The sequence below is a fragment of the Ornithorhynchus anatinus genome, chromosome X3, assembly GCF_004115215.2.
Source record: "Ornithorhynchus anatinus isolate Pmale09 chromosome X3, mOrnAna1.pri.v4, whole genome shotgun sequence".
NCBI lineage: Eukaryota > Metazoa > Chordata > Mammalia > Monotremata > Ornithorhynchidae > Ornithorhynchus > Ornithorhynchus anatinus.
This window is the reverse complement of record NC_041751.1, coordinates 467,339-491,063: the sequence shown is the minus strand read 5'-3', so window position 1 is coordinate 491,063 and position 23,725 is coordinate 467,339. Positions and strand designations below refer to the sequence as shown.

General features: G+C 48.8%; 2 protein-coding genes across 2 annotated transcripts in view; both read left to right on the top strand.

Moving 5' to 3' along the window:
• The window catches only part of RELCH (RAB11 binding and LisH domain, coiled-coil and HEAT repeat containing), an 83,351-nt gene extending 68,981 nt beyond the window's left edge, over positions 1-14,370 (top strand). Inside the window, exons 24-30 of the mRNA XM_039910593.1 lie at positions 224-306; positions 1,221-1,284; positions 2,031-2,169; positions 4,755-4,871; positions 5,900-5,988; positions 9,097-9,167; positions 12,454-14,370. Coding sequence (XP_039766527.1) covers positions 224-306; positions 1,221-1,284; positions 2,031-2,169; positions 4,755-4,871; positions 5,900-5,988; positions 9,097-9,167; positions 12,454-12,574 — 684 coding nt within the window. The 3' untranslated portion in view covers positions 12,575-14,370. The remainder of the gene's footprint in view (positions 1-223; positions 307-1,220; positions 1,285-2,030; positions 2,170-4,754; positions 4,872-5,899; positions 5,989-9,096; positions 9,168-12,453) is intronic.
• Positions 14,371-21,031: 6,661 nt separating this feature from the next.
• Positions 21,032-23,725, top strand: part of TNFRSF11A (TNF receptor superfamily member 11a) — a 43,475-nt gene continuing 40,781 nt past the window's right edge. The window contains exon 1 of the mRNA XM_029053597.1: positions 21,032-21,158. Within this exon, the coding sequence (XP_028909430.1) occupies positions 21,032-21,158 (127 nt within the window). The remainder of the gene's footprint in view (positions 21,159-23,725) is intronic.

Genomic DNA, 23,725 nt, shown 5'->3' with positions numbered 1-23,725 from the left:
GAGGCTCGCTAGACCACGGGACCTTGGGTTTCTGCCACTATAAAGCGTTAGTGTGGAAGTGTTTGCTTAGCTTCTAATTTTGGTTTTGCTTTGTGTTTTCTCTCTCTCTCTCTCTTCCCCCCCTTCTCCTCCGTGCCCCCTTCCCTTCCTCCCGACACTGTACGCACCCTTTCCGTGCATCGTCACCTGTGACCCCCCCCCCCACTCTGGCCCGGCCAATCAGCTGTTGGTGAAGGGGGTGAATGAAACCCTGGTAGCTCAGAGAGTTGTTCCTGCTCTCATTACTCTCTCCAGTGATCCTGAAATGTAAGTCTCCTCCCGGCCGTCCTCGCCGGGCATCCCTTTTCAAACTTGGTGGAAAATCCCCATCAGCGCTTGGAAATTGCATTCATTCCACGACCCTGCGCAGAACTGACATACTGTTTGGGGTGTGCACACTTTTTAAACAGTGGATCTTCGTCTGCTTTTTCAACAGGGGGTTTGTTTTCTTTCCCCGTTTTGGGGCCCTGGTGAATTTTACCACCCAACATGGTGATTTTTGACATCACTTCTCAGCAGTGTAAAAGGAAAAAAAAAAAGGCTTCAAAAGCAACTCATTTGACAGCGAGTTGGAATGACCTATTTTGGAATGGTGTGCTAACTTTGGAATAAGATGATTTGGGCCGTGAATCGGTGCGGTCACGGTGCTTCCTCTCGATCCGATTCGATCGGTTAGATTATGCTGATGGACTCCGTCTTCCAAGCTAAGAAGGGATGCTCCGTTAACCCCACTAACAGGCCACGATCCTCACCCCGTAGAGCATGAACCCAAGCCGTAACCCGTTGAGTATGTTCCGTGGGTGTCTAAGGCCGGTGCGACTGCCGCCTGCCCATCCTCAGTCACAGCTAACCCCGTTCTCATTCCAGTTTACAAACCGTTTTTTATTGCATGTTGACGGTTACAGCTGACTCTCCGAGGCATGAGGGAAGCGTTAGTTGACAAGCGGGTTGCTCCGGCCCTTGTTACCTTGTCCAGTGATCCTGAATTGTGAGTGTCCCAGACTGCGACCTAAATTATCCTATCTGTCTTTCTTGAGCATTCTTCCTGGTCTGCTTTTTATAAAGTTTGTCTCTGCTAGAGACTAGTACGCCGCGTTCATCTCCATTGTGTATTATTGCTTTCGTCTACGTTGTCGCCGAAGAAGCCTGAATGCCACCTGTCTCTTTCTGCTCTCAAATAGCTCCGTCCGGATCGCCACAATCCCCGCTTTTGGAACCATCATGGAAACGGTGACTCAGAGGGAGGTAGGCATTCTCGTCCCCGGTCGCAGAATCGCACCAAGTTTGCCCTGAGCCAACAGAATGCCGTAGGGGTGATTTTTCCTAATGGGGGGAGAAAATGAAACCGCTTCCGCGACTGGGAAGAAATTATTTCTCGTTTTCCTTCCTCTGGCGAGACGATATATAAAAAGGCATGATATTTTACGAAGCTTGCAGTTTTTGCCAACGTTTCAGCATGTTCTGGAATCCCAAAATAAAAATGTTTTTTGAGGAAATGTGAGTAAGAGACAAGTCAGCATTGACTCATTCACATATTCAGAAAGTGGATAGATGAAGAGCTTCTGTAGAAAAACCGCAGTACGGACCGTGATTTATTTCTATTGTTTTCTAAATTCTGTAGTGCTGTTATCGATCATTTTTCTGTCGTCGGCTTTTGTGGTTAAAGGAGACCGGTGATCAAGTCAGAAACTGGGCCTAAAAGATCACGACATGTAGAAAGCGGCTTGTTTTCCTCCCTAGTCAGTTCTTTCAGCCCTCTGGCAAATGAATGACAGCGTTTTTGTGTCTGGTCACTGCGTGGTACCCCTTTCTCCATTCAACGTTGCGTTCGTTATTTATGACGCCAAGTAGCCTACGGCCGAACTAGATGGTCTTCCGACCAGATCTGTAGTCTAGGTCCACAGATCGGGGCTGGATGGGGCTAGGCGAGGGGTAATTAATTCATCCGCAGTACTGTGTCACTATCTTTGCATCAATGCCCTTGTTTTTAGTTACTGGAAAGGGTGAAAATGCAGTTGGCTTCTTTCTTGGAAGATCCCCAGTACCAAGATCAACACTCTTTGCATACGGAGATCATAAAAACATTTGGAAGAGTCGGCCCTAATGCAGAGCCTAGATTCAGAGATGAATGTAAGTTGCCTCTCTACGTTATTTCTGTCCCGAACGGCATTACGGAGTCAAGGCCTGAACCGAGGTGAAGTGGAATGCTCTTTGAAACCTGGGGGAGGCGGCCGCTGTGCTGCGGCGACTACCAGCAGACGAAAGGGGAGGCGGGGGACGGAGGACGAGCGGTTCTGGTGACAGTCTCCCTGTGCCACCACCAGGCTTCTGATCGAGTCAATCTTGAAGCGACTCCGAGGGGCATGTAAGAGTGTTTCAGGCTACGCGCTCAAGTGTTTTAAGACACTATTCGGTTGCAGAACGAGCTCTTTCTTTCCTTCTGTTTACTGGGCCACACGGGTTAAGATTGACACATTTCTCTAAGCAGTAAGATGCTGACTTCCGACAGCTTACATCATCATAAAGCATTAACCTTCCAGACAAAATACGGTACAGCCTTCCATTTATTATCACTGACTTCAGAAACACTCTTCTGGAGACCTATATTCTGAGCCATTGAGTCGGTGGAATTAAAGGATAAATGTTATTAGGTATGTGAGTAGTTGGTAGCTGAAATGGTCATCCCCTTTTAGACTGTGAGCCCGTCGTTGGGCAGGGATTGTCTCTCTTTGGTGCCAAATTGTACACTCCAAGAGTTTAGTACAGTGCTGTGCACACAGTAAGCGCTCAGTAAATACAATGCTTAGTACAGTGCTGTGCACACAGTAAGCGCTCAGTAAATACGATTGAGTGAATGAATGAATGACCATATCATTTATCTTGCCATTCATCATTTCATTTCAGGCAGAAAGGAAACTCTGAAAATGTTGGCGGGAGTGTTAAGGGCAGCCAGTATTCTGAGCTCCTCATCTTCCCTCCCAAACCCAGTCCTCTCCCAGACTTCCCTATCACCGTGGATGGCACGACCATCCTTCCCGTCTCTCGGGCCCACGATCTCAGTGTCATCCTTGACTCGTCTCTCTCGTTCACCCCGCGCATCCTATCCGTTACCGAGACCTGCCGGTTTCACCTTTACAATATCGCCAAGATCCGCCCTTTCCTCTCCACCCAAGCGGCTACCTTACTGCTACGGGCTCTCGTTATATCCCGGCTAGACTACCGTGTCAGCCTTCTCTCTGACCTCCCTTCCTCCTCTCTCGCCCCGCTCCGGTCAATTCTTCACTCCGCTGCCCGGCTCATCTTCCCGCAGAAACGAGCTGGGCCTGTCACTCCCCTTCTTAAACACCTCCAGTGGTTGCCTATCGACCTCCGCTCCAAACAAAAACTCCTCACTCTAGGCTTCAAGGCTCTACCTCACCTCGCCCCTTCCTACCTCACCTCGCCCCTTCCTACCTCTCCTCCCTTCTCTCTTTCTACCGCCCACCCCGCACGCTCCGCTCCTCTGCCGCCCACCTCCTCGCCGTCCCCCGTTCTCGCCCGTCCCGCCGTCGACCCCCGGGCCGCGTCCTCCCGCGGTCCCGGAACACCCTCCCTCCTCACCTCCGCCAAACTGATTCTCTTCCCCTCTTCAAAACCCTACTTAAAACTCACCTCCTCCAAGAGGCCTTCCCAGACTGAGCTCCCCTTCTCCCTCTACTCCCTCTACCACCCCCCCTTCACCTCTCCGCAGCTAAACCCTCTTTTCCCCCTTTCCCTCTGCTCCTCCCCCTCTCCCTTCCCATCCCCTCAGCACTGTACTCGTCCACTCAACTGTATATATTTTCATTACCCTATTAATTTTGTTAATGAAATGTACATCGCCTTGATTCTATTTAGTTGCCATTGTTTTTACAAGATGTTCTTCCCCTCGACTCTATTTATCGCCATCGTACTTGTCTGTCTGTCCGTCTCCCCCGATTAGACCGTAAGCCCGTCAAACGGCAGGGACTGTCTCTATCTGTTGCCGACTTGTTCATTCCAAGCACTTAGTACAGTGCTCTGCGCATAGTAAGCGCTCAATAAATGCTATTGAATGAATGAATATTCCTTTCTACCTCTCTATTTCTGCTCACAGATGGCTTTATCAGTCCACACTGATAAGCATTTCCACCGTCTCCCCCGATTAGACCGTAAGCCCGTCAAACGGCAGGGACTGTCTCTGTCTGTTGCCGATTTGATCATTCCAAGCGCTTAGTACAGTGCTCTGCACATAGTAAGCGCTCAATAAATGCTATTGAATGAATGAATATTCCTTTCTACCTCTCTATTTCTGCTCACAGATGGCTTTATTAGTCCACACTAATAAGCATTTCCATCCTTATTCTAGATCTATCTTCCACAAGTGCAAACTCTCCCAACCCCCTGGTACAGGCTCAAGTAAAACAGATGGAAGGAAGCAAAACTTTGTCTTCCCATATTATAGTTTGGGGCCACAGGGGAAAGCCATTCCTCCCTCTTGGTTTCCCGTCCTCCTTTTCACTACCGAAAACTGACTTCTTCAGCGAGGAACTCGCTGTGTTGTCAGGAAGCCTCCAGAGAGGTGTGTTTTCCCCCAGGCCACATTTCACAGCAGTAGGTTGTCAGAGTCTTCACTGCTAGAAGACTACTAGAAGAAAAGGGAACCGTTGATGCTATCTAACCCAATTAATTGGCTTTAAATTTCATCTCTGTTTCAGTTGTCATCCCTCACTTGCACAAGTTAGCCTTGGCCAACAACCTGCAGTCGGTGGACTCCAAAAGACTGGATATTGCTACTCATCTCTTTGAAGCCTACAGTGCACTTTCCTGTTGTTGTATCCTTTTTCAAACAAAAATGTGTTTTTCTTTAGCTACCTCTAGAGGGTTAGAGGGCTTTTGGTTTGAAGGAGTGGAAAGTCACTTTTTCCCCAAGGGTAATTAAGATCATATTAATAAGCTCACAGGGATTTGTTTAGCCTTGGGTCCGTTGCACTCCTCTCCTTATCCAGAGTTGTAGCCGCCTCCTGTAGTGATGAGGAGTCTTTCACTTAGGGTGCTAGGAAACATAGAGCAGATCCTTATCTGCCCCAAACATCATGCAGATAGAGGACAAGAGGGGACTACCTCACTTTCCAATTTTCATACCAAAAATACCTTCGTCTTTTAATTTGAATTTTGATGTTGTCGAATTGTACTTTCCAAGCACTGAGTACAGTGCTCTGCACACAGTAAGCACTCGATAAATACGATCGAATGAATGTTTTTTAAAAAAACAACCGAGGGACGTCCATTTAGCTCAGCAATTCCAAGTTGAATTTCCAGGTTGGTTTTCAGATGGCACAGTGAAAAGATCCTCCCTTCCCTGGTAGTCGTGTTGGCGTGTCCTACGAGTGCGAATGTTTTTATGGCTGGTGTGTACTTTCTGGTTTCTTGTTTGAACTCTTGGATCGGTGACATTCTGAGGGACCGAAATGAGGACACTTCGACTGAGAGTGAATATAATGAACTAGAATCTTGGAAAGTATTTATTTTTATCCCACTTTTGACCGATCCGGAGGCAGTATGGTTTAGCGGGAAAAGCATGAGTCAGAAAATGCAGGTTGAAGTCGTAGCCCTACCACCGATCTAATGTGTGACCTTGGGCCTCCGGACCTTAGTTCCTAAATCGGTATTATGGGAATAAGATTGATTGCGAGCTCTGTGTTGAACAGGGACCGGGTTTGATCTCGTAACTTTGTTTCTACCGCGGTCCTTAGCAGGTGGTGAGCGCTTAACAGATGACATAGTTATTACATGTTGCCATAGAGGGAAACGGGTGACCGCCTCTTTCCACCTTTTTCTTCCGTAACTGCTTTCCCGTCAGTTATTTCGGAAGATTTAATGGTTAATCACTTCTTGCCCGGGCTCCGATGTCTGCGAACGGACATGGAGCATCTCTCTCCAGAACATGAGGTGAGTAAGCCGTCCGTCTTGAGAGAAGCAGGTGGCGGTGGGTGAGCACTCAGGTCTTCGTGGCCAACTCTAGAAACAAAAATATGAAATCTAGCCTCAGAGATCATTTTTAATGCCACTTCTCGAGTTGCACAAATTACAAGTTGTGGTATGACTCTTTTTTTTTCCCCCCCAAATTCAAATTCCAGTATAATTTACCCTCTGAAAACACTCATTCTGAAGAGTTGAGGCGAGACATGGTAGGAATAGGAGGGGAGGGCTCACGGGACCGAGTCGGCCAGGAGCAGCGACTGCCAAGCCTCCCCGTTTCCTTGGCAAGGGCCTCTTCCAGGTAGTCACCTGGTCTTCCCCAGGCACCGTTGCCCCTTTCTGGGCTCTCATTCTCCCTAATCCTCCTTGCCCCTGGGAGCAGGGTGGGCCTGAGCCTTTAATCCTCTAATGATAATTTAAAATCTGAACCTCTTCTTCCCATCATTTAGAAAGTGTCATTTTCTACCATTACATTGGACTGTAAGCTCCTTGTGGGCGGGGAACGTGTTTGCCAACTCTGTTGTACTCTCCCAAGCGCTTAGTACAGTGCTGTGCACACAGCGCTCAGGAAATACCATTGATTATCATTTCGTAAGTGATCCCAGGTGACACCAGCCTGGACCTCTCTCGCCCTTCAAATCCACCTTTTTTCCACCCTACTGTCACCATTTGGAACCGGCGTTTTGCGGTTCATCTGCTTGTCTCCCCCATAGATCGCAAGCGTCTCGAGCAGACACCGTACATTTCACTTTTAATTCCACTCTCCCAGGGCCTTTGGGCAGAGCAACCAATCAGTCGATCAGTGATTTTTATTGAGCACTTACTGCGTGCAGAGCACTGTACTAAGCTCTTGGGAGAGTACAGGACAACAGAGTTAGAAGGCACATAACCTGCCCACCTTGGGCTTACGGTCTAGAGGGAGAGACAGACATTAATATGAATAACTGAAACTAAAAGCTCCTCGAGGGCAGGGATCGTGTCTACAACTGTGTGCATGGTGCTCTCCCAACCTCCTAGTACAGATCACCGCACCCACTAAGCGCTTAATAAGTAGCAACGGTAGAGATTGATTGAGCGGAAGCTGTTAGCAAGGAGCTCATAGGAAATGATTTAAGGATTCAGTGACAAAGCCTTGGACAGTGCTGGGAATGAGGAGTTGCAGATGGGTCAGCACAGCACCCGGCCATCAGGGAAGCAGCGTGGAAAGATCATGGGCTTGGGAGTCAGAGGTCATGGGTTCTAATCCCGGCTCCGCCACTCCTCAGCTGTGTGACTTTGGACAAGTCACTTAACTTCTCTTTGCCTCGGTTCCCTCATCTGTAAAATGGGGATTAAGACTGTGAGCCCCGCATGGGACGACCTGATCACCTTAAATCCCCCTCAGCGCTTAGAACAGTGCTTTGCACATAGTAAGCACTTAACAAATGCCCTCATCTGTAAAATGGGGATTAACTGTGAGCCTCACGTGGGACAACCTAATTACTCTGTATCTACCCCAGCGCTTAGAACAGTGCTCTGCACATAGTAAACACTTAACAAATACCAACATTATTATTATTATTATTATTATTATTATTATTATTAAGGAGCAGAAACTCCTCTGTAGCGCTTGTGAAACAAGGAGGCAAAAACAGCACCAAGCACTCTTAGCCCCCAACACGGCAGCTCACCGAGGATCAGCCTGCCAATGTGGGCTCAGTGTGACCGACACACTTCTTGAGTCACACGTGCACTTCTTGGTCAGCAGCACGTTTTCTGAGAATGAAGGACATCTATTTTTACATGTATATATATACATGTATATATATACATATAGTGCTACTAAGTTAGGTTCTTTGAGTATAGGCATAGAACGATTGAATGGTTGTGCAATAAATAAATGAACGATCCTAATTTAGTAGCCAAATGGAGCAGCTTACTGACCTGGGTGGATCCGTCTGGCCCAAAGCACCCTGAAAATAACCCGTTTTCTGTACTCTCCATGCAGTTCAGAGGAGCTGCCTGTTTTCTGGGAGATGAGCAGGGTGATTCCAAATCCTCCACTGTAGACGCATGAGCGGGTCCGCCCGCCGGATTGCCGCTCTGTATTTTATCAGTCGCGTTGGAAAGGGAGAGTGGTTTTAACCAGCCTTGGCTGTAGCTGGGTTTTCATGATCAATAATCGGGCCCTGGGGAAGGGAGTTGGCAGCGAAGGAAAGTACTTGGCTGTGGGCCTGCACTGGGGAAGCGAGGCGAAGCTTCAGGTAATTAGCTGTTGGCTGTCGGCCCTCGCCGAAACTGACCCCGTGGATTGCAGCCCTGCCGCTTGAAAGGTAATCCCGATTCAGTTAGCCGGGCTCATCGAGCAGGTGCAGGGCCAGAGACCGAGGGCCTGGGACCAGAACCTTGCGGAACGACTTTATCAAAGTGGATTTCATTCCAACTTGTTTTCGGTTATATCCGTGTCTCCGCGTAGAAGTCGAAGTAGATTTACAATGTCGTCAGATCACCTTTCTGCGCTCGTAGAATTCTAGGAAGGGTGATTCGAGTCGTCTTCTTCCACGCCCGGGGCTTCCGCCCTTTCCCCATATTCACTAATGCAGACTGTGGCTGGAACTGCTTCTCTGCAGTCTCCTTTCAGTACGTGTACCTTTGTGAAAAAGGTAACCTTTCCATCTAATGGTGGCTAGTTGTCGTTTTCTTTGGGGAAGAGCCCAGAGATGCCTTCCGAGTACCGTCTTTTTACACTGCAACATCCTCATCCCCTCCCTTGTTGATCAGCTCTCGACCCTGGATGGGACACTGGGTTCTTGGGAAACCTCAGGGAAATGGGCCTGCCCTTGATAAGCTTGTAGTCTAAAGGGAATGACAGTCGTGCAGAAGGCCACAACCATTTAAGCGCAAGATTTAGCTCTCACTATCTGCCTGGGGAGCAAGCGTCGCCCAGGCCTGTGTCCCAGTGTCCGTACGTGAGAAACTGTGGCAGGTACAGAATTGGTTTAACTTCATTTTGGACCAATATTTATGAACAAGATGTAAACTCTTTCCTTTTTTGTGAACTCATCTCAAGTGCGTATTCATTTATGTTGTTTTAATCAGGTGATTTTAAGTTCCATGATAAAGGAGTGTGAACTGAAGGTAGAGAACAAGACTGTCCAAGAACCGCCCGGGTAAGATTTCCATCACTTCCCAGAGTTTCAGAATAAAACATACTTCTCCGTCAAAAAGAGGTGTGCCCAGGGGATTCTTCCCACTGTTGGGTGTTTAGAGGAAAGGTCGAGAACTCGGTCTAGACAGCTTCCTGGTACCTATCACGCTGTGCTGCACTCTGCCCCGGTGGGAACCCGGTGGGCGGGGACGAGAGAATGCGGAGAGTGGGTCGGTGGTGCCCGCAAGTCCCCCGAGCACTGGGATCGTTTTCTCCGTGCAGGGTCGCAGTCCCAGCTCATCCGAGTTCCGGTGGGAAGACGCCACCCTCTCGTCAGTGGTTAGAGTTCTACCAGGTTGGCGGTCGGGGGAGCGATCTACTCACGTTCTCCTCCCCACTTGAGAAATTCACATTTCAGAGACTTTCTCTGAACGGAAGACTCCCGAGTATCAGGTGGAAAGAGTGAATCAAGGCCCTGTGATACGAGGGTGGGGTCTGCCAGAATATGAGTCCCCGGAAAAACCTTGACCAATCCATCCCCTCTTCGGAATCTGTTAAACTTGGAAAATCCTGAGACCTCACCCTGAAGGGCTGACTCGTTGAAATCGGGATCATAAAATAGGTTCGATCAAAGATCGGTCTGCCTTGGATTTTCTACCTTTTAAAACTGTGTGAGCCTTGTGTGGTCCAAACATCTTTCAGATCTCAGATTCTCCCTATTAGAGCGAATCGCCCTTTCAGCCCCCGAGGGTGGGTGGTGCTTTTGTGGGAAAACTGGCGAGAAGTTGAAGCAGGTTCCTTTCTCCCCGGTTCGAGGAGTTGCCTGCACTCAGTAAATATGACCGAATGAATCCTCAGGCCCTGACCTGGAGGCGGTCTGCTGGGGCCTGGGTTTTCTGCTGTTAGATTCCGAATCCAAGGATGGCAGAGCTTTGCCGTCAGCTTGAAAAAAACCCTGAATGAAAACTGATGAGTGCTCAGTAGTTGAGGGAAAAAATTTGAGAGTTCCTTCTCGCCCAGCCTGAACACAAAAATAAAGGTGCCAAAGCATACGCACATCCTTTTTAGTGCAATTTCGTCGGGAGCGCCTGGGCCGTACAAGATTGAAAAGGAGAAGTGTCTCTGCAGCTTTTCCTATTGCTTCCTTCTAGAGCCTTCCTTTTTTACAGTTCTGTTTTTGGTTGTCAGCTTTCAGAAAACTCCTCCTCGAGGGCAAAAGGGTGCTCTGCGTCGCAGCTCCGCTCGCCCCGAGGGTTCGTAACTTTCCATGATGAAAAAGTTTCAGAGGAGAATTCGCTTCTCCTTCTGATGATTGTATTGTCATTCCACTGTTGTATTTTGAAAACTTGATTCCCTTCCCAAACTAGTTTCCCAATAAACTTTGCCCCGGCATGCAAGTGTGAAATGAAAACTTTGCCCAGAGCCTCTCCCTGACTTGCAGGGACCATTGCAGCCCTTGTATGGGGCAGGGAGCCGCCCGCCTCGCCCGCTTGGGTTCGACTGAATTTTGCCACAAGAGCGAGGTGCCGAACCATTTCGCGGAGCCGCTATAAGGAACTGGAATAATTATCAAGCATTTATCGCCTAGTTTGCCATCCCTTTAAAGAAGGCTTTTGCTCAGATGCCTCCGTGTATATGACCGCCCTTGGTTTGGCACCTGCAGAGGGTGAAGGGGGTCCGTCCGTTTTGATTTTGAAGGCAGTCTCCTCTGGGGTGGTGGGAAGACTGGGGAAAAAGCAGTTACTCCAGCTTTTTAGCCAAGCATTCCTTGGAGACGCTGCTGCTACTTCATCTGAAGATTATCCTCCCGGTGCCTGTTTTTGTTTCTAAGATTAACACAGTGACGTTTCCTTGGGAGAAATGGGATTTCTTAAAATCAGTTGTTGCGCTCCCCAGATCTGTAAGGGCTCTAACCTTTCCGAGTACATCGTCAAAAGTCAGGAGGGACTGGAAGGTGGCGTTCTGCACTCCGGAGTCGGCAGCGTGTGGGTTTGCCCCAAACTGCTGGGAGTTGCTCAATCTCTCAACAAAAGAGGCTCTTGTCAAATCATTTTGACCGTTAGAGCGGATGTCAGAGAACTGCAGTGCTTTTGATGGTTGTGCAGATGGAATTTCAAAGGGAAAATTAGATAAGAAACATTGATGGGGCTGACCCGAGTCCAGAAGCCAAATGACGTGGTCCTCTGCGTTAAGACGGCCCCTCGCTCTGTGTGACAGGGTGTGGACGCTGCCGTATACTTGAAGGGCCACCCTGACAAACACGCTTCCTCCTGCAGGGCGGCACTTGGATTTCAGCTGCCCCGGGCTAACCGGTGCTCTGCGGCACGAATCCGTACCCGGGTGGCTCCTCTCCTACTGCCGCCCATTTCATGGAGCAGGCCCAGAAAGCGGTGGGGCCGAGACCCAGCACCCCCCCGCAGCCCGCTCGATGTCGGGGGCGGGGGTCTGCCCACCCCGGAGATACACGTGTATCTTTGCACGGGGATGGGGTGACGTACCGCCAGCCAAGCGGTAGGGCGTCCTCCATTTGTTTTCGAGCGGTCGTCCACCGGCGTCCTTGTGCGTAGAGTGGCACCGCGGCGGCCGGACTGGCACGGTCCCGTGCCCTGTTGTGTGATGGCTGTTTTGGCCAAGGGCGGTACCTTGGGGTTGGAGCGTGACGGTGTTCTTCCTGCACCTGAAAAGTTAGACGAGGTCCCCGGTCCAAGGTTAAACCTCTCAGCCCTCCAAGGGGCGGGTTGAGCTGCCCGCCTGGTGGGTTACGATTTAGATTTCTCCCTCCCCCCGAGCTCGAACCGTTCTTCCTGCGTCAGGAACCCAGAATCCAGTCAAGGTGAGGGGAGAGCAGGTCGGCGTGGGCGGGGTATGCGGCACCCCAAATGGGCCAGAGGATCAATTAGGGGAAACGAGGGTCCGTAGCATCTCAGAAAAACTTCCTGCCTGCGCAGCTTCAGTGTCACCCTCAATTGTTGCTTATAGGAGCTGAACTGGGGCAAAGTACCGGTCTTGAGCCTACCAGTGGCACGAGTTACTGAGTTAGACTTCGTGGGTGGAGTGAAAGCACAGTTCCTGGGAAAAGTTTTCTAAGCTCCCAGCCGGTCTATCCCGTGCCCACCCCGCCCTCATTTTCCAAGAGAACGTAGTCAATCCCAGTCCCTCGCCCACGCAACCCGTGCGTGTCACACCTGGTGAAGTTAAGCCCCTACCCGACGGGCCCACCAAAACACAGTGTCGCGTCCACGGAGAAAATGCCCGGGGCTTGCTCGCTTTCCTCTGTCTCGTGTGAATTTGAAAACTCTCTTCTCTAGGTCAATGTCGATCGCTGCAAGTCTAGTGAGCGAGGATACGAAGACCAAGTTTTTGAATAAAATGGGTCAGCTGACCACATCGGGTGCCATGCTGGCCAACGTGTTTCAGAGGAAGAAGTGACGGCCGGCGTGGGAAGGCGGTGGCCCCCGGGAAACACCGAGACGGAGACCTCGAGGGGACGGGCTCCCCGCGCTGGAAGTACTTGCCTTTCTAGTCCCCGTTTTACGTTCTGGCAGTTTGATTTTATTCTAACCTCCAAAGATATTTGCACTGCTTCTGACTCTTGCTGTGTGTGTTCATATTGGGGTTATTACCGTGGTTGCTAGAAAACTGAATTCTTAGTCTGTACCAAGTCTCTCTGTTCTGTGTTCTTGTCTTTCAGCATCATTTTTTTATATAGTGAAAAGTATTTTTTTTATTTCTGATATGGGATATCAGCAAATATCTGTAATATACATTGAGCTATTACGATGGTACTTAAGAGAATGTAAATTTCAAGTCCTGGTCATGAAGTAATAAAAGTGGAGATTACTTATGTATTTAAATTATGAAAGGATAATGCAGACTTTTTATTGTTTCTCTACTGACTAGAAAGAGCCACCAGCATTACTCTGTGCCTTTTGGACTCGAGTTTGGGAATGCCGTAGGAATGGTGTGCATTCCACTCCATTCAGCCAGCATTCCCTCCGATGCCGTAGGGAATCTGAAGCCGAGAGGAGGGGAGGGCGGGCAGCGTCTTGGAGCTTTTTTTAGCACTGCTTTTCCAGTGCCAAACCGAGCACTCCAAGCGTGCGGGGGTGAATTTGTCCAGATGCCGCTGGGCTCCCGTGAAACACAGAAAGAACGTTGATCCGGAGCCGGGCAGAGGCGAGTTGGCGTCGGCCTCGGGTGCCTCAGTGGAGCCAAAATGTGGCAGAAACTCTCCTCGAGAAGTCAGAATTGGCCTTCCTTCATTCAAAAACCATTTTCTTTCATCATTCCCAAATAGCAGTTACTTAAACGATGTTATTTTGAGTGGTAGATTGAATTAACCGTTTTTAAAAAACTAGTCGGGTGTTTGGAGATCTTTTCCTTTTTTCAGAGTAGAGCGCGTCCAAACGCTTCCCGTTAACGGGCAAGTTCATCGGCATTGCGTTTTTGGCTTTTGCCCGCGGGTTGTCGGACGTGGATGATGGGCGCGGCCGGTCTGCGGCCGGTGCCCGGGGGACCGTGGGGACGGTCTTTGTACAGACCGTTGGGATTTGGAGTGTGAGATGGTGTGTGAGAGAGGATAGCTGATTAGTTTGAGAGAGTTCCTTTCACATTCTCCCATTTAAGGGTTGCGTGGTGAAACCCAGCTCAAATAGAGTGAGCACACCACTCCGCAGATGGGCAGCGCGGGATTGTTGCACGAATTTGGTCCTGATACCCTCTGAGCACCCTTAGGAAGCACCCTCATTTCAGATGACAGGTAGGGGAACTCGCTACAGATCACATTCCACCTTTGGAACAATTCACCACGGGCCAAGTATTTTCCAAACTCACGATGAAAGACCCTTCTCTCAGTGAAATGTCGGAAAACGAGACCACGCGCTGGGTTCCAGGCATTCTCGAGGAATTGGAAGTGGCTGATTTCGTGTCAGAAATGTCGATCTCTTATAAATAAAGGGTTTTGCATACTTGCTTTGTACTTTTCTAATGCAACAGTATTCTATCCCAAAGTGGGAAGCGGAGAAAAACACAAACACCCATTGCATGAAAGTCTGGAAACTTTGCTTCAGTTTGAAAACTTAATTTATTGATAAACTACTTCCTTGGCTTAAGTTAACTGAAAAGGGAATTTGTTGCTGCTATAAGAACAATGTTAATTTATGGAATGATAGTTCAAGAAACTGTAAAACATTGAAAGAATAAATGTATATTTGTGCCAAAACGCACTTATGGAATGAACAGACTTCCTTTATCCCTGGTAATTGAAATCCCTTGCTTTTTTTTTCTTTTTGTGGGTGCTTCCTTTTAATTAGTTCATCGGGTTTCATTTTAACTTGTGTGCTCGAGGCAGAATTCCAAATTTCATAGCATAGATAACATTTCAGGTTTTTTTGCCCCTTGTGGGCTTACCTGAGTAGATTGAGTCAATGAAGCATGTTGGCACAGGTTATTTGCTGTGATTTAAAAAGCTGCATCTATCAGAAGCTTTCTCTCCCTCTGAGAAACAACTTTCTCTAAGACAAAGCAGAAAGCTCATCTGGAACTGTGCCACCCCACTGGACCGAGGACCCCCATCATTGAAACTCATCCTTGTAGATTCATTGGGGACTGGGGAAGACTTCAGTGCTCCGGGCCTGGGGGTGGCGGGGAGAGGTAGAGTTTTGGGTTTTGTTTTTTGATTTTGTGTGTGTGTATATGTGTGTGTGAGAGAGAAAGAGGAGGAGGAGGGAAGGAGGACACCTTGATTATGGAGGCCCAAGCAAGCCGACACTCAAGGAACTCATTCCTCCCAGCCAGTCAAAAGCCCTACTCCTGTTGCCTGTAATTCATCTCACCGAGTTTTCCCGGGAAGCCTCCAGCTTCAGCAAATCTGACTCTCCTTCCCAAATCTTCACCGATGGAGGGTACCCTACGTAGAAATAACGAGCCCCGCCTTCCTTTGTGAAGGTCACACGTCCGCCTTGCCGTTCCTTCTCGACCTCCGCATTCCGCATCATTGGCTTCGTGAGCCGGACTTCCTACGATGAGTGGAACTCACCCAGCGGGCAAGCGAGTAGATGATTTAACAGCAGTCACTCCTTAGAACTCAGAGGAAGGTGGGTGTGGAGTAGGGCTTGAGCGGTCCGCCTCTCCGCGGTGTCTTGGAAGTCTTCAGCCTTCCCGGTGACAGGCTGGCGATGTAGTGCACGAGACGGCCCAGGCTTGGCCAAATACTAGAGAGGGCGAGAAGACGCGTATCTCCCCGGGCGATCTTCGGATTTCAAGACGACCTGCCCTTGATCGGTATTGGAACTGCCGGGGCACGTCGTTCTCTAGAAGCCAGCCAGGGTTGATCTTGAACTGGGGCTGAGGATTAATTGCTTATTGGCTGCTCCTTACTTCCTGCGCACAGAATCGAGACACCAAGGGGTTTTATCATCTGTCTTTGCATAAAGTGTATTTATAAAGAGATTTTCTAATTAGCATCGCTTCTGAAATTCTGCCCAATAACGTATTGAACGTGATGTGAGCGCAGAGGGTCAACTTTCCGTAAGAAGGTCTTAGTACGTAACTTTTTGGGTGAAGTGACGATTCCGAGCCCACCGGAGGTCTTGGGTTCGAATCCCGGTTCTGCCACTTGTCAGCTGTGTGACTGTGGGCAAGTCACTTCACTTCTCTGTGCCTCAGTGACCTCATCTGTAAAATGGGGATTAACTGTGAGCCTCACGTGGAACAACCTGATGACCCTGTATCTACCCCAGCGCTTAGAACAGTGCTCTGCACATAGTAAGCGCTTAACAAATACCAACCTCATTATTATTATTATCCTTGTTTGTATAGTTCACTTTTGCCCATTTTGTAAAGCGGGGAAGGGGAATCAAATTCAGAACCACAGAACAAAGATCTGGCCCAATTCAAACACTTCTTTCTCTTCTTCCCAGTTCCTCCCCTAACTGACGGTAAGACTGACATCATCGGCTTTTTAGACGTCAAGTAAGCTGTTCCTGTGGGGCGTCTCGTTGCTACAGTTTCTTAGGATCAAGCTCTAAGCCTTCTCTCAGTTCTCAATTTTAGGACTGTCCCTGTCAAAAAATAAAAAAAACAAAAAACCCCAAACTAGAAAATGGTGTCTCTACGTTGTTGGCCACCTTCTCTATGATCCTAAGTCTTGAATATTTAAAAGCTAAACTCATTGCTGTGTATATTCCAATCCCTTAACGATCACCATGGTTTTGCCCCTCGTAGTATTCCTCCCCGAAAACATCAGCTCAACCCATTTAGAGATTTGTTTCGCAGTGCGATCTGACGCAACAAAAACGTGGTTTTGTTACATGGTTGCCTCTTGGAGGAAGGTGACGCGCCCTAAATAACTTTTAAATAAAGGGGGAAGGGAACCTGTGGACCCCCAGGCTTAAGGTGATGACAATAACTGTATTTGTTAGCGCTCACTATATGCCATACGCTATATTAATTGCTGGAGTACATGCAACATAATCAGGTCAGACATGGTTCCTGAACCTCCTGGGGCTGAACAGTCTAGTCTGGAGGGAGATGCAGCGTGGCCTGGTGGAAAGAGTCCAGGCCCGACGAGAGTCAGAGACCTGGAGTCTAATCCCAGCTCTGCCACTTGGTTGCTGCGTGACCTCGAGCAAGTCCCTTAACTTCTCTGTGCCTTAGTTTCCTCAACCGTAGAATGAGGACTCGATACCATTTTTCCCTCCTATTTAGACTGAGAGCCCCATCTGGAACAGGGACGTCCAACCTAACTGGAATCTTCCCCAGGGCTTTTAACAGTGCTTGACATATAGGAAGCGCTTAACAAATACCACCAGAATAGCAATAATGATCGTCATAGGTATTGAATCCCCATTTTACAGGTGAGGAAACTGAGGCCCCATGAAGTGACTTGATGATGGTATTTAAGTGCTTATTATGTGCCAAGCACCGTTCTAAGCGCTGGGCTAGATATAAGGTCATCGGGCTGTCCCACGTAGGGCTCACAGTCTTAATCCCCGTTTTACAGATGGGGTAAATGAGACACAGAGAAGTTGAGTGACTTGTCCAAAGTCACATGGCTAAGTGGCGGAGCCAGGATTAGAACCCACGACCTCTGATTCCCAAGCCCGGGCTCTTTCCACTAAGTCACGCTTACACAGTGTGGCCTAGTGGCTAGAGCACAGCCCTGGGAGTCAGAAGGACCTGGGTTCTAATCTGCGCCCTGCCACTTGTCTGCCATGTGACCTTGGCCAAGTCACTTCACTTCTCTTTGCCAGATTGGGCTTCCAGGCTAGGATGAGGAAATTGAGGCACAGAGAAGTGAAGCGACTTGCCCAGGGTCACACAGCAGGCAAATGGCGGAACTGGGATTAGAATTCAAGTTTCCCGACGGCCAGTCTTGAGCTCTTTGCACTAGCCCAAGCTGCTTCTCTACCACAGCAGACTCATGTTGGGGGAAGAACATTTCCTAATCTAATCCTTCCCATCCTATCCAACGGTGCAATGGAGGCAGGTGTTCTAGCAGAAATAACTTTACATGTAACAAAGTACGTTCATGGATGAGTCGGCAGTCACCCAGGGGTATTTAATAATAATAATAATAATAATGTTTGTATTTGTTAAGCGCTTACTACGTGCAGAGCACTGTTCTAATTACTGGGGTGGATACAGGTTAATCAGGTTGTCCCACGTGAGGCTCACAGTTAATCCCCATTTTACAGATGAGGTAACTGAGGCACAGAGAAGTGAAGTGACTTGCCCACGGACACACAGCTGACAAGTGGCAGAGCCGGGAGTCGAACCCATGACCTCTGACTCCGAAGCCCAGGCTCTTTCCACTGAGCCACGCACTTACTACTGAAGCCGGCACTAGATTGACTGTTTATTTAAATTTTTAACCTTCCTGTTGAAGGATGCAGTGGAGAGCGGAATGGCTAACTGGGTGACTGATAAAAAAAATACCTGTCTGTTAAATTTCACATTAAGAACATCACCTTCAGATAGGCTAAAGATTCCTAACTAAACCTACAACCTTCTCACCCGGTGTCCCCGGCTCTAGTCTGGGTGTCTGGTGTCAGAGTTTTGCAAAAGCATCTTCCCTTCGTCATCCTAAGTGTTACAAAGAAACCTCAGAACTCTGCGATGTAGAGTAATGCCTCTCTAAGTCTCATATGCTGCGTGAAAGACATTCTTAAGAACCAGCGGTCGCTGCTCTTCGGGAAGACTTCATAACAAACAGTTAACCAACGCTCCCACTAAGACATTTTCTGCCACTCTTTCCCATTTGAAAGCTGAAAATACACATGCAGAAGTGGGGTGAGGTGGGGATTTCCAGGATGAGGAATGCATCATCCCTAATGTATGCATCACTCCTGATTCCTGAAGTTAAATTAGGTACCGTTTTCCCATTCGCATGAAAATTATACTTTTTAGCTGAAGATCACAGACTTAACCAGAATAGAGAGTTGCTGCATCTATTTCCATTTCTCCTCAGTTGAATCATCTCTAATAGAGCTGGGAGTAGGGGGGATTTCTTTGTTTCGCTTCATGGTAGTTGTTAAGCGCTTACTGTGTCCCAGACACTGCATTAAGCGCTGAGGTAGATATGAGCTAATCAGATGTGACCCAACCCGTGTCCCACACAGGGCTCACCATCTTAATCTCCGTGTTACAGACGAGACGACTAAAGCATGGAGAAGTCAAATGACTTGCCCAAGGTCACACAGCTGGCAAGTGGTGGGTTTGGGATTAGAACACAGGTCCTTCTGACTTCCAGGCCCCTGCTCTGTCCACTACAGCACAGTGTGTGTGTGTGTTTGTGTGCGTGAGTGTCAAACTCCTGGGGGTTTTTGATGATTGTCTTTCAGGTATCCATCGTTGTTAACTTTGGACGGCCGCACCGTTCAGAGTGCTCCCAAGCCATGCCTCAGGGGCTTTCCAAGCAGAAGTTTTAAATCCCCGAATCTTTTTGAAAATAGAAAGGGTAACGTTGGAGACGTGCCAGGACGGAGCCCTGGTATTTCTCGTGAAGTGCCACAACGAAAGTACCCTTCACCCATCCATCAACCAGCTCCGTGCGGCAAATTCGCATTTCCCCTTGCCGCGGTGCCCTGTGCCCTGGGGCCCGTGAAAGTCTCCCACGTTCATTCTGCACGCGTTCTTGTCCTTTCTCGGCCATTCGCCGCAGCCACCTCCTCCTCCCTGCCCTCCAGCCTCTTCCCCTTCAGTCCGTACCCACGCGTCTCTCCGCTCTTCAAAACCCTCCCGTGGCTGCCCGTTCCCCTCCACGCCGATCAATAGTTTTTTTTGAGAGCTTAGTGGAGGTACAACTGGGTACTGAGCGCTTAGGAGAGTACAACTTAGTAGACAGGATCCCTGCCTTCAAGGAGCTGTCAGTCTAAACCGCCGATCACTGCCCTCGAGGCCCCCCAGCTCTTTCCCGCTTAGATACTGACTTTCCACAACCGAGAAGCAGTGTGGCCTAGTGGGAAGAGCAAGAGCCTGGGAGTCGGAAGACCTGGATTCTAATGCTGTCTCTGCCAATCGCTTGCTGGGAGACCTCGGGCAGGTCACTTAACTTCTCTGTGCCTCCGTTTCCTCCACTGTCAAATGGAGATTCATTACCTGTTCAGTCAGTAGTATTTATTGAGCACTTACTATGTGCAGAGCACTCTACTAAGCGCTCGGAATGTACAAATCGGTAACAGATAGAGACAGTCCCTGCCCTTTGGTGGGCTTACGGTCTAATCGGGGACAAAAACAATAGCAATAAATAAGACTGTGAGTCTCCATGCGGGACAGAGACTGTCTGACCTCACATTAATGCTCACATGCCCTCACCTGCTCAGACTACACAGAGAGAAATACCTCATAAGTTCCAGAGAGCTAGGTGTACAGACAAAGACATTCAGGAATATCCTGACACAGTTATACAGACTTGAAGCTAGGGCACACAGATGGGGTTATATCCTCAAGCACCCAAAAATAGACACCTAGATGTCACATGGGAAGGAAAAGAGACAGAGAGGGGTACGGAATCAGTGGAGGCGAGCAATTCAGAGAACACAAGGAGAAAAAATGAGGAAGAGGAAACAAAATGGGAGAGAGAATGAGAACCGGTGAAGACAGGGTATTTCCTCTAGTAATTATATATAACTAGGTTCTGCTCCTTTAATATTATTGCGTGTAGGGAGAGATCGCCAGAGGGCTTTCAGATCACATGGTCCTTCGTTTTGGTTCATTCTTCTCCCCCCTACACTCAATTGCTCTAATTTGAACCCCGGTGGATTTGGCATTCACAATAAATTGTACACATCTTGCCGTTACAATAGATCATTGTATTCGAGAGCTTACTGTGTGCAGAGCACCCAACAAAGCACCTGGGAGAATACAGCGGAGCTGGCGGATACTTTCTAGGAGCTTAAAGTCTAGAGAAGGGGACGGACATTAATATAAATAAATTATGGATATGTACATAAGTGCTGGGGGGGCTGAAGATGAGGTGAATAAAGCAGGCGAATCCAAGTGCAAGGGAAACACAGGTGGGAGTGGGAGAAGAGGAAATGAGGGCTAAGAGAAGGCCTCTTGGAGGAGATGTGTTTTTTTAATAAAGTTTCGAGTATTAACAGTGTTTAATATAAAGCCAGGACACTTGGTTCTACTAGAATATAACCACTTCCACTCCAGTTTTGTCCAGCACACAGTGGCAGAATTAGGGGATGCTCCCCGGCCAAAGTGGACTTGACCGGATGAAGAAACGGCCACTGTCGGCCGCGGTTACCAGAAGTCCAACTGCCGGAGTTTTCAGTAACCGTGTGGTGCTACAAGAACATAATCCCACAAAAATGGCAGCTGCAGGAAAACCAAGGGACAGAGGAAGGGGAGCTAGAAGGTCCGGGGAAAGGTGGGGGGATGAGGGTGGAGGTAGAGAGGAAGCTGCGAAAGAAAGAAGAGGAGAAAGGGAGCGGGGAAGGAGGAAGTCGAAAAGCAAAGGACAAAGGCACCGTGTCCTTTGAGAGGTTATCGGAGCGTGACAGAAGTAGGATATCAGACTGAAGACCAGACAAAGTCCATTCATTCATTCATTCAATTATTGAGCACTTTCTATGTGCAGAGCACTGTACTAAGCGCTTGGAACGTACAAATCGGTAACAGAGACAGTCACTGCCCTTTGACGGGCTACAGTCTAATCGGGGGAAGACGGACAGACAAGAACAATAGCAAAAAATAGAATCCAGGGGATGAACATCTCATTAAAACAATAAAAGTCGACAGAGCTGGATCGTTGTCCAACCTTCTTTACGGCTGAGAGATCTGGATCCCCCATACACCGCAGCCAGGCTCCCCTCCCGGGACTTCCTCGAGCGGTTCCATCGGTATCATTTATGGGCCAGACCAAAGATTAAATGGCAAAACCAGATCACCAGCAGTGCAGTTCTGGAACGCAGTCGGTCTCCAAGCATCGAAGCTCTATTCATGTTAACACAGCTGTTGGGTGGACGGTGTGATCAGTCAATCGATCGATCGTATTTACTGAGTGCTTATGGGGTGAAGAACACTGTATCAAGCGCTTGGGAGAGTATAAGCTTGTCGTGAGCAGGGAATTTGTCTGTTTATCGCTCTATTAGCTATGTACACTCTATACACTCTTCCAAGCGCTTAGTTCAATGGTCTGCACACAATAAATACTAAGTTTTTGACTCAGATCGACTAAGTAGAATATAACAGAGGTGGTAGCCACGTTCTCCGCTCACACCAAGCTCACAATCTAGAGGGGAGACGGACAGAAATATATAGAGACAAATGACGGATACGGACGTAAGTGCTGTGGGGCTGAGGGAGGGGTGAAAAGGGAGCAGATCAGGGCGACTCGCAGAAGGGAGGGAGAGAGGAAGAAAGGAGGTCAGGGAAGGCCTATTAAAGGAGACGTGCCTTCAATAAGGCTTTGAAAAGGAGAATAATCGTCTGTCGGGTGTGAAGAGGGAGGGCCGGGTGAAGGCGAGATAGACGAGATTGAGGTACAGCCACTAAATCGGCACGAGAGGTGTGAAAGGTGCTGGCTTGGTCGTAGTAGGAGGGCAGCGAGGTAAATTTATTGCCATCGTTCTCGTCCGTCGGTCTCCCCCGATTAGACCGTGAGCCCTTCAAACGGCAGGGACCGTCTCTATCTGTTGCCGACTTGTCCATTCCAAGCGCTTAGTCCGGTGCTCTGCCCATAGGAAGCGCTCAATAAATACTATTGAACGAATGAATAAAGTAGGACGGTGTGAGATGATTATCGAATGCCGTAAAGCCAGTCGTAAGGAGTTTCTGTTTAATGCGGAGATGGATGGGCAACTACTTGAACTTTCTTGCAGCGTGGGGAAATATGGACCGAGCATTTTTGCAGAAAAATGATCCTGGCGGCAGAGCGAAGTAGGACTGGAGTGGGGATAGACTGGAGGCGGGGAGGTCAGAGAGGAGGCTGTGAGGAGAGGAGCAACAGCAAGATAAGCCAATTGCTGCATGGAAGCTGAGAGCAAGGAGATCTGAGGAACTCCACGCTGTAGAGAAGCAGCGTGGCTCAGTGGAAAGAGCACGGGCTTGGGAGTCAGAGGTCATGAGTTCGAATCCCGGCTCTGCCACTTGTCCGCTGTGTGACTGTGGGCAAGTCACTTCACTTCTCTGTGCCTCAGTTACCTCATCTGTAAAATGGGGATTAACTGTGAGCCTCATGTGGGACAACCTGATTACCCTGTATCTACCCCAGCGCTTAGAACAGTGCTCGGCACATAGTAAGCGCTCAACAAATAACAACGTTATTAACCGTTTAAAGGACACAGTGAAACAAACTCTGCGATGACGCTGCATCCCAGCCGAAAACCCATCCTCGGTTGTTGAGGGTGAACCAGCGGGGTGAACCGCTAGCAAGAAAGCAGGGGCTTTTTCCCTGCAAAATAATAATAATAATAATCGGTAAGGATCACTATGAACCAAACATTGGAATAAATAAAAGATCAGAAGCTTGGACCCAGTTCCTTATCTAAGGCTCAAAGTCTAGCGGCATGGTGAGGAAGCAGCACGGCGTAGTGGATAGAGCACGGACCTGGGAGTCCGGAGGTCCTGGGTTCTAATCCCGACTCCGCCGCTTGTCTGCTGTGCAGCCTTGGGCAAGTCACTTCACTGCTCTGGGGCTCAGTTCCCTCATCTGTAAAATGGGGATTGAGACCGTGAGCCCCACATGGGACAGGGACTGTGTCCAACCCGATTTGCTTGGATCCACCCCGGCGTACAGCACATAGTAAGCACATAACAAATCCCATAATTATTATTAAACAAATATTGAACCCCCACTTCACAGATGTGGAGACCGAGGAACAGAAAAGTGACAATATCAGTAACGGTGTTTGTTAAGCACTTACTATGTGGCAGGCACTGTACTAAGCACAGGGGGCAGGGGAGGGATACAGTCCCTGGCCCATGTGGGGCTCACAGTCTCAATCCCCATTTGACAGATGAGGGAACTGAGGCCCAGAGAAGTGAAGTGACTTGGCCAAGGTCACACGGCAGACAAGGGGTGGAGGCTGGGGGCGGGGATGAGTAACGACAGAGTGGGCGTAGCTGAGC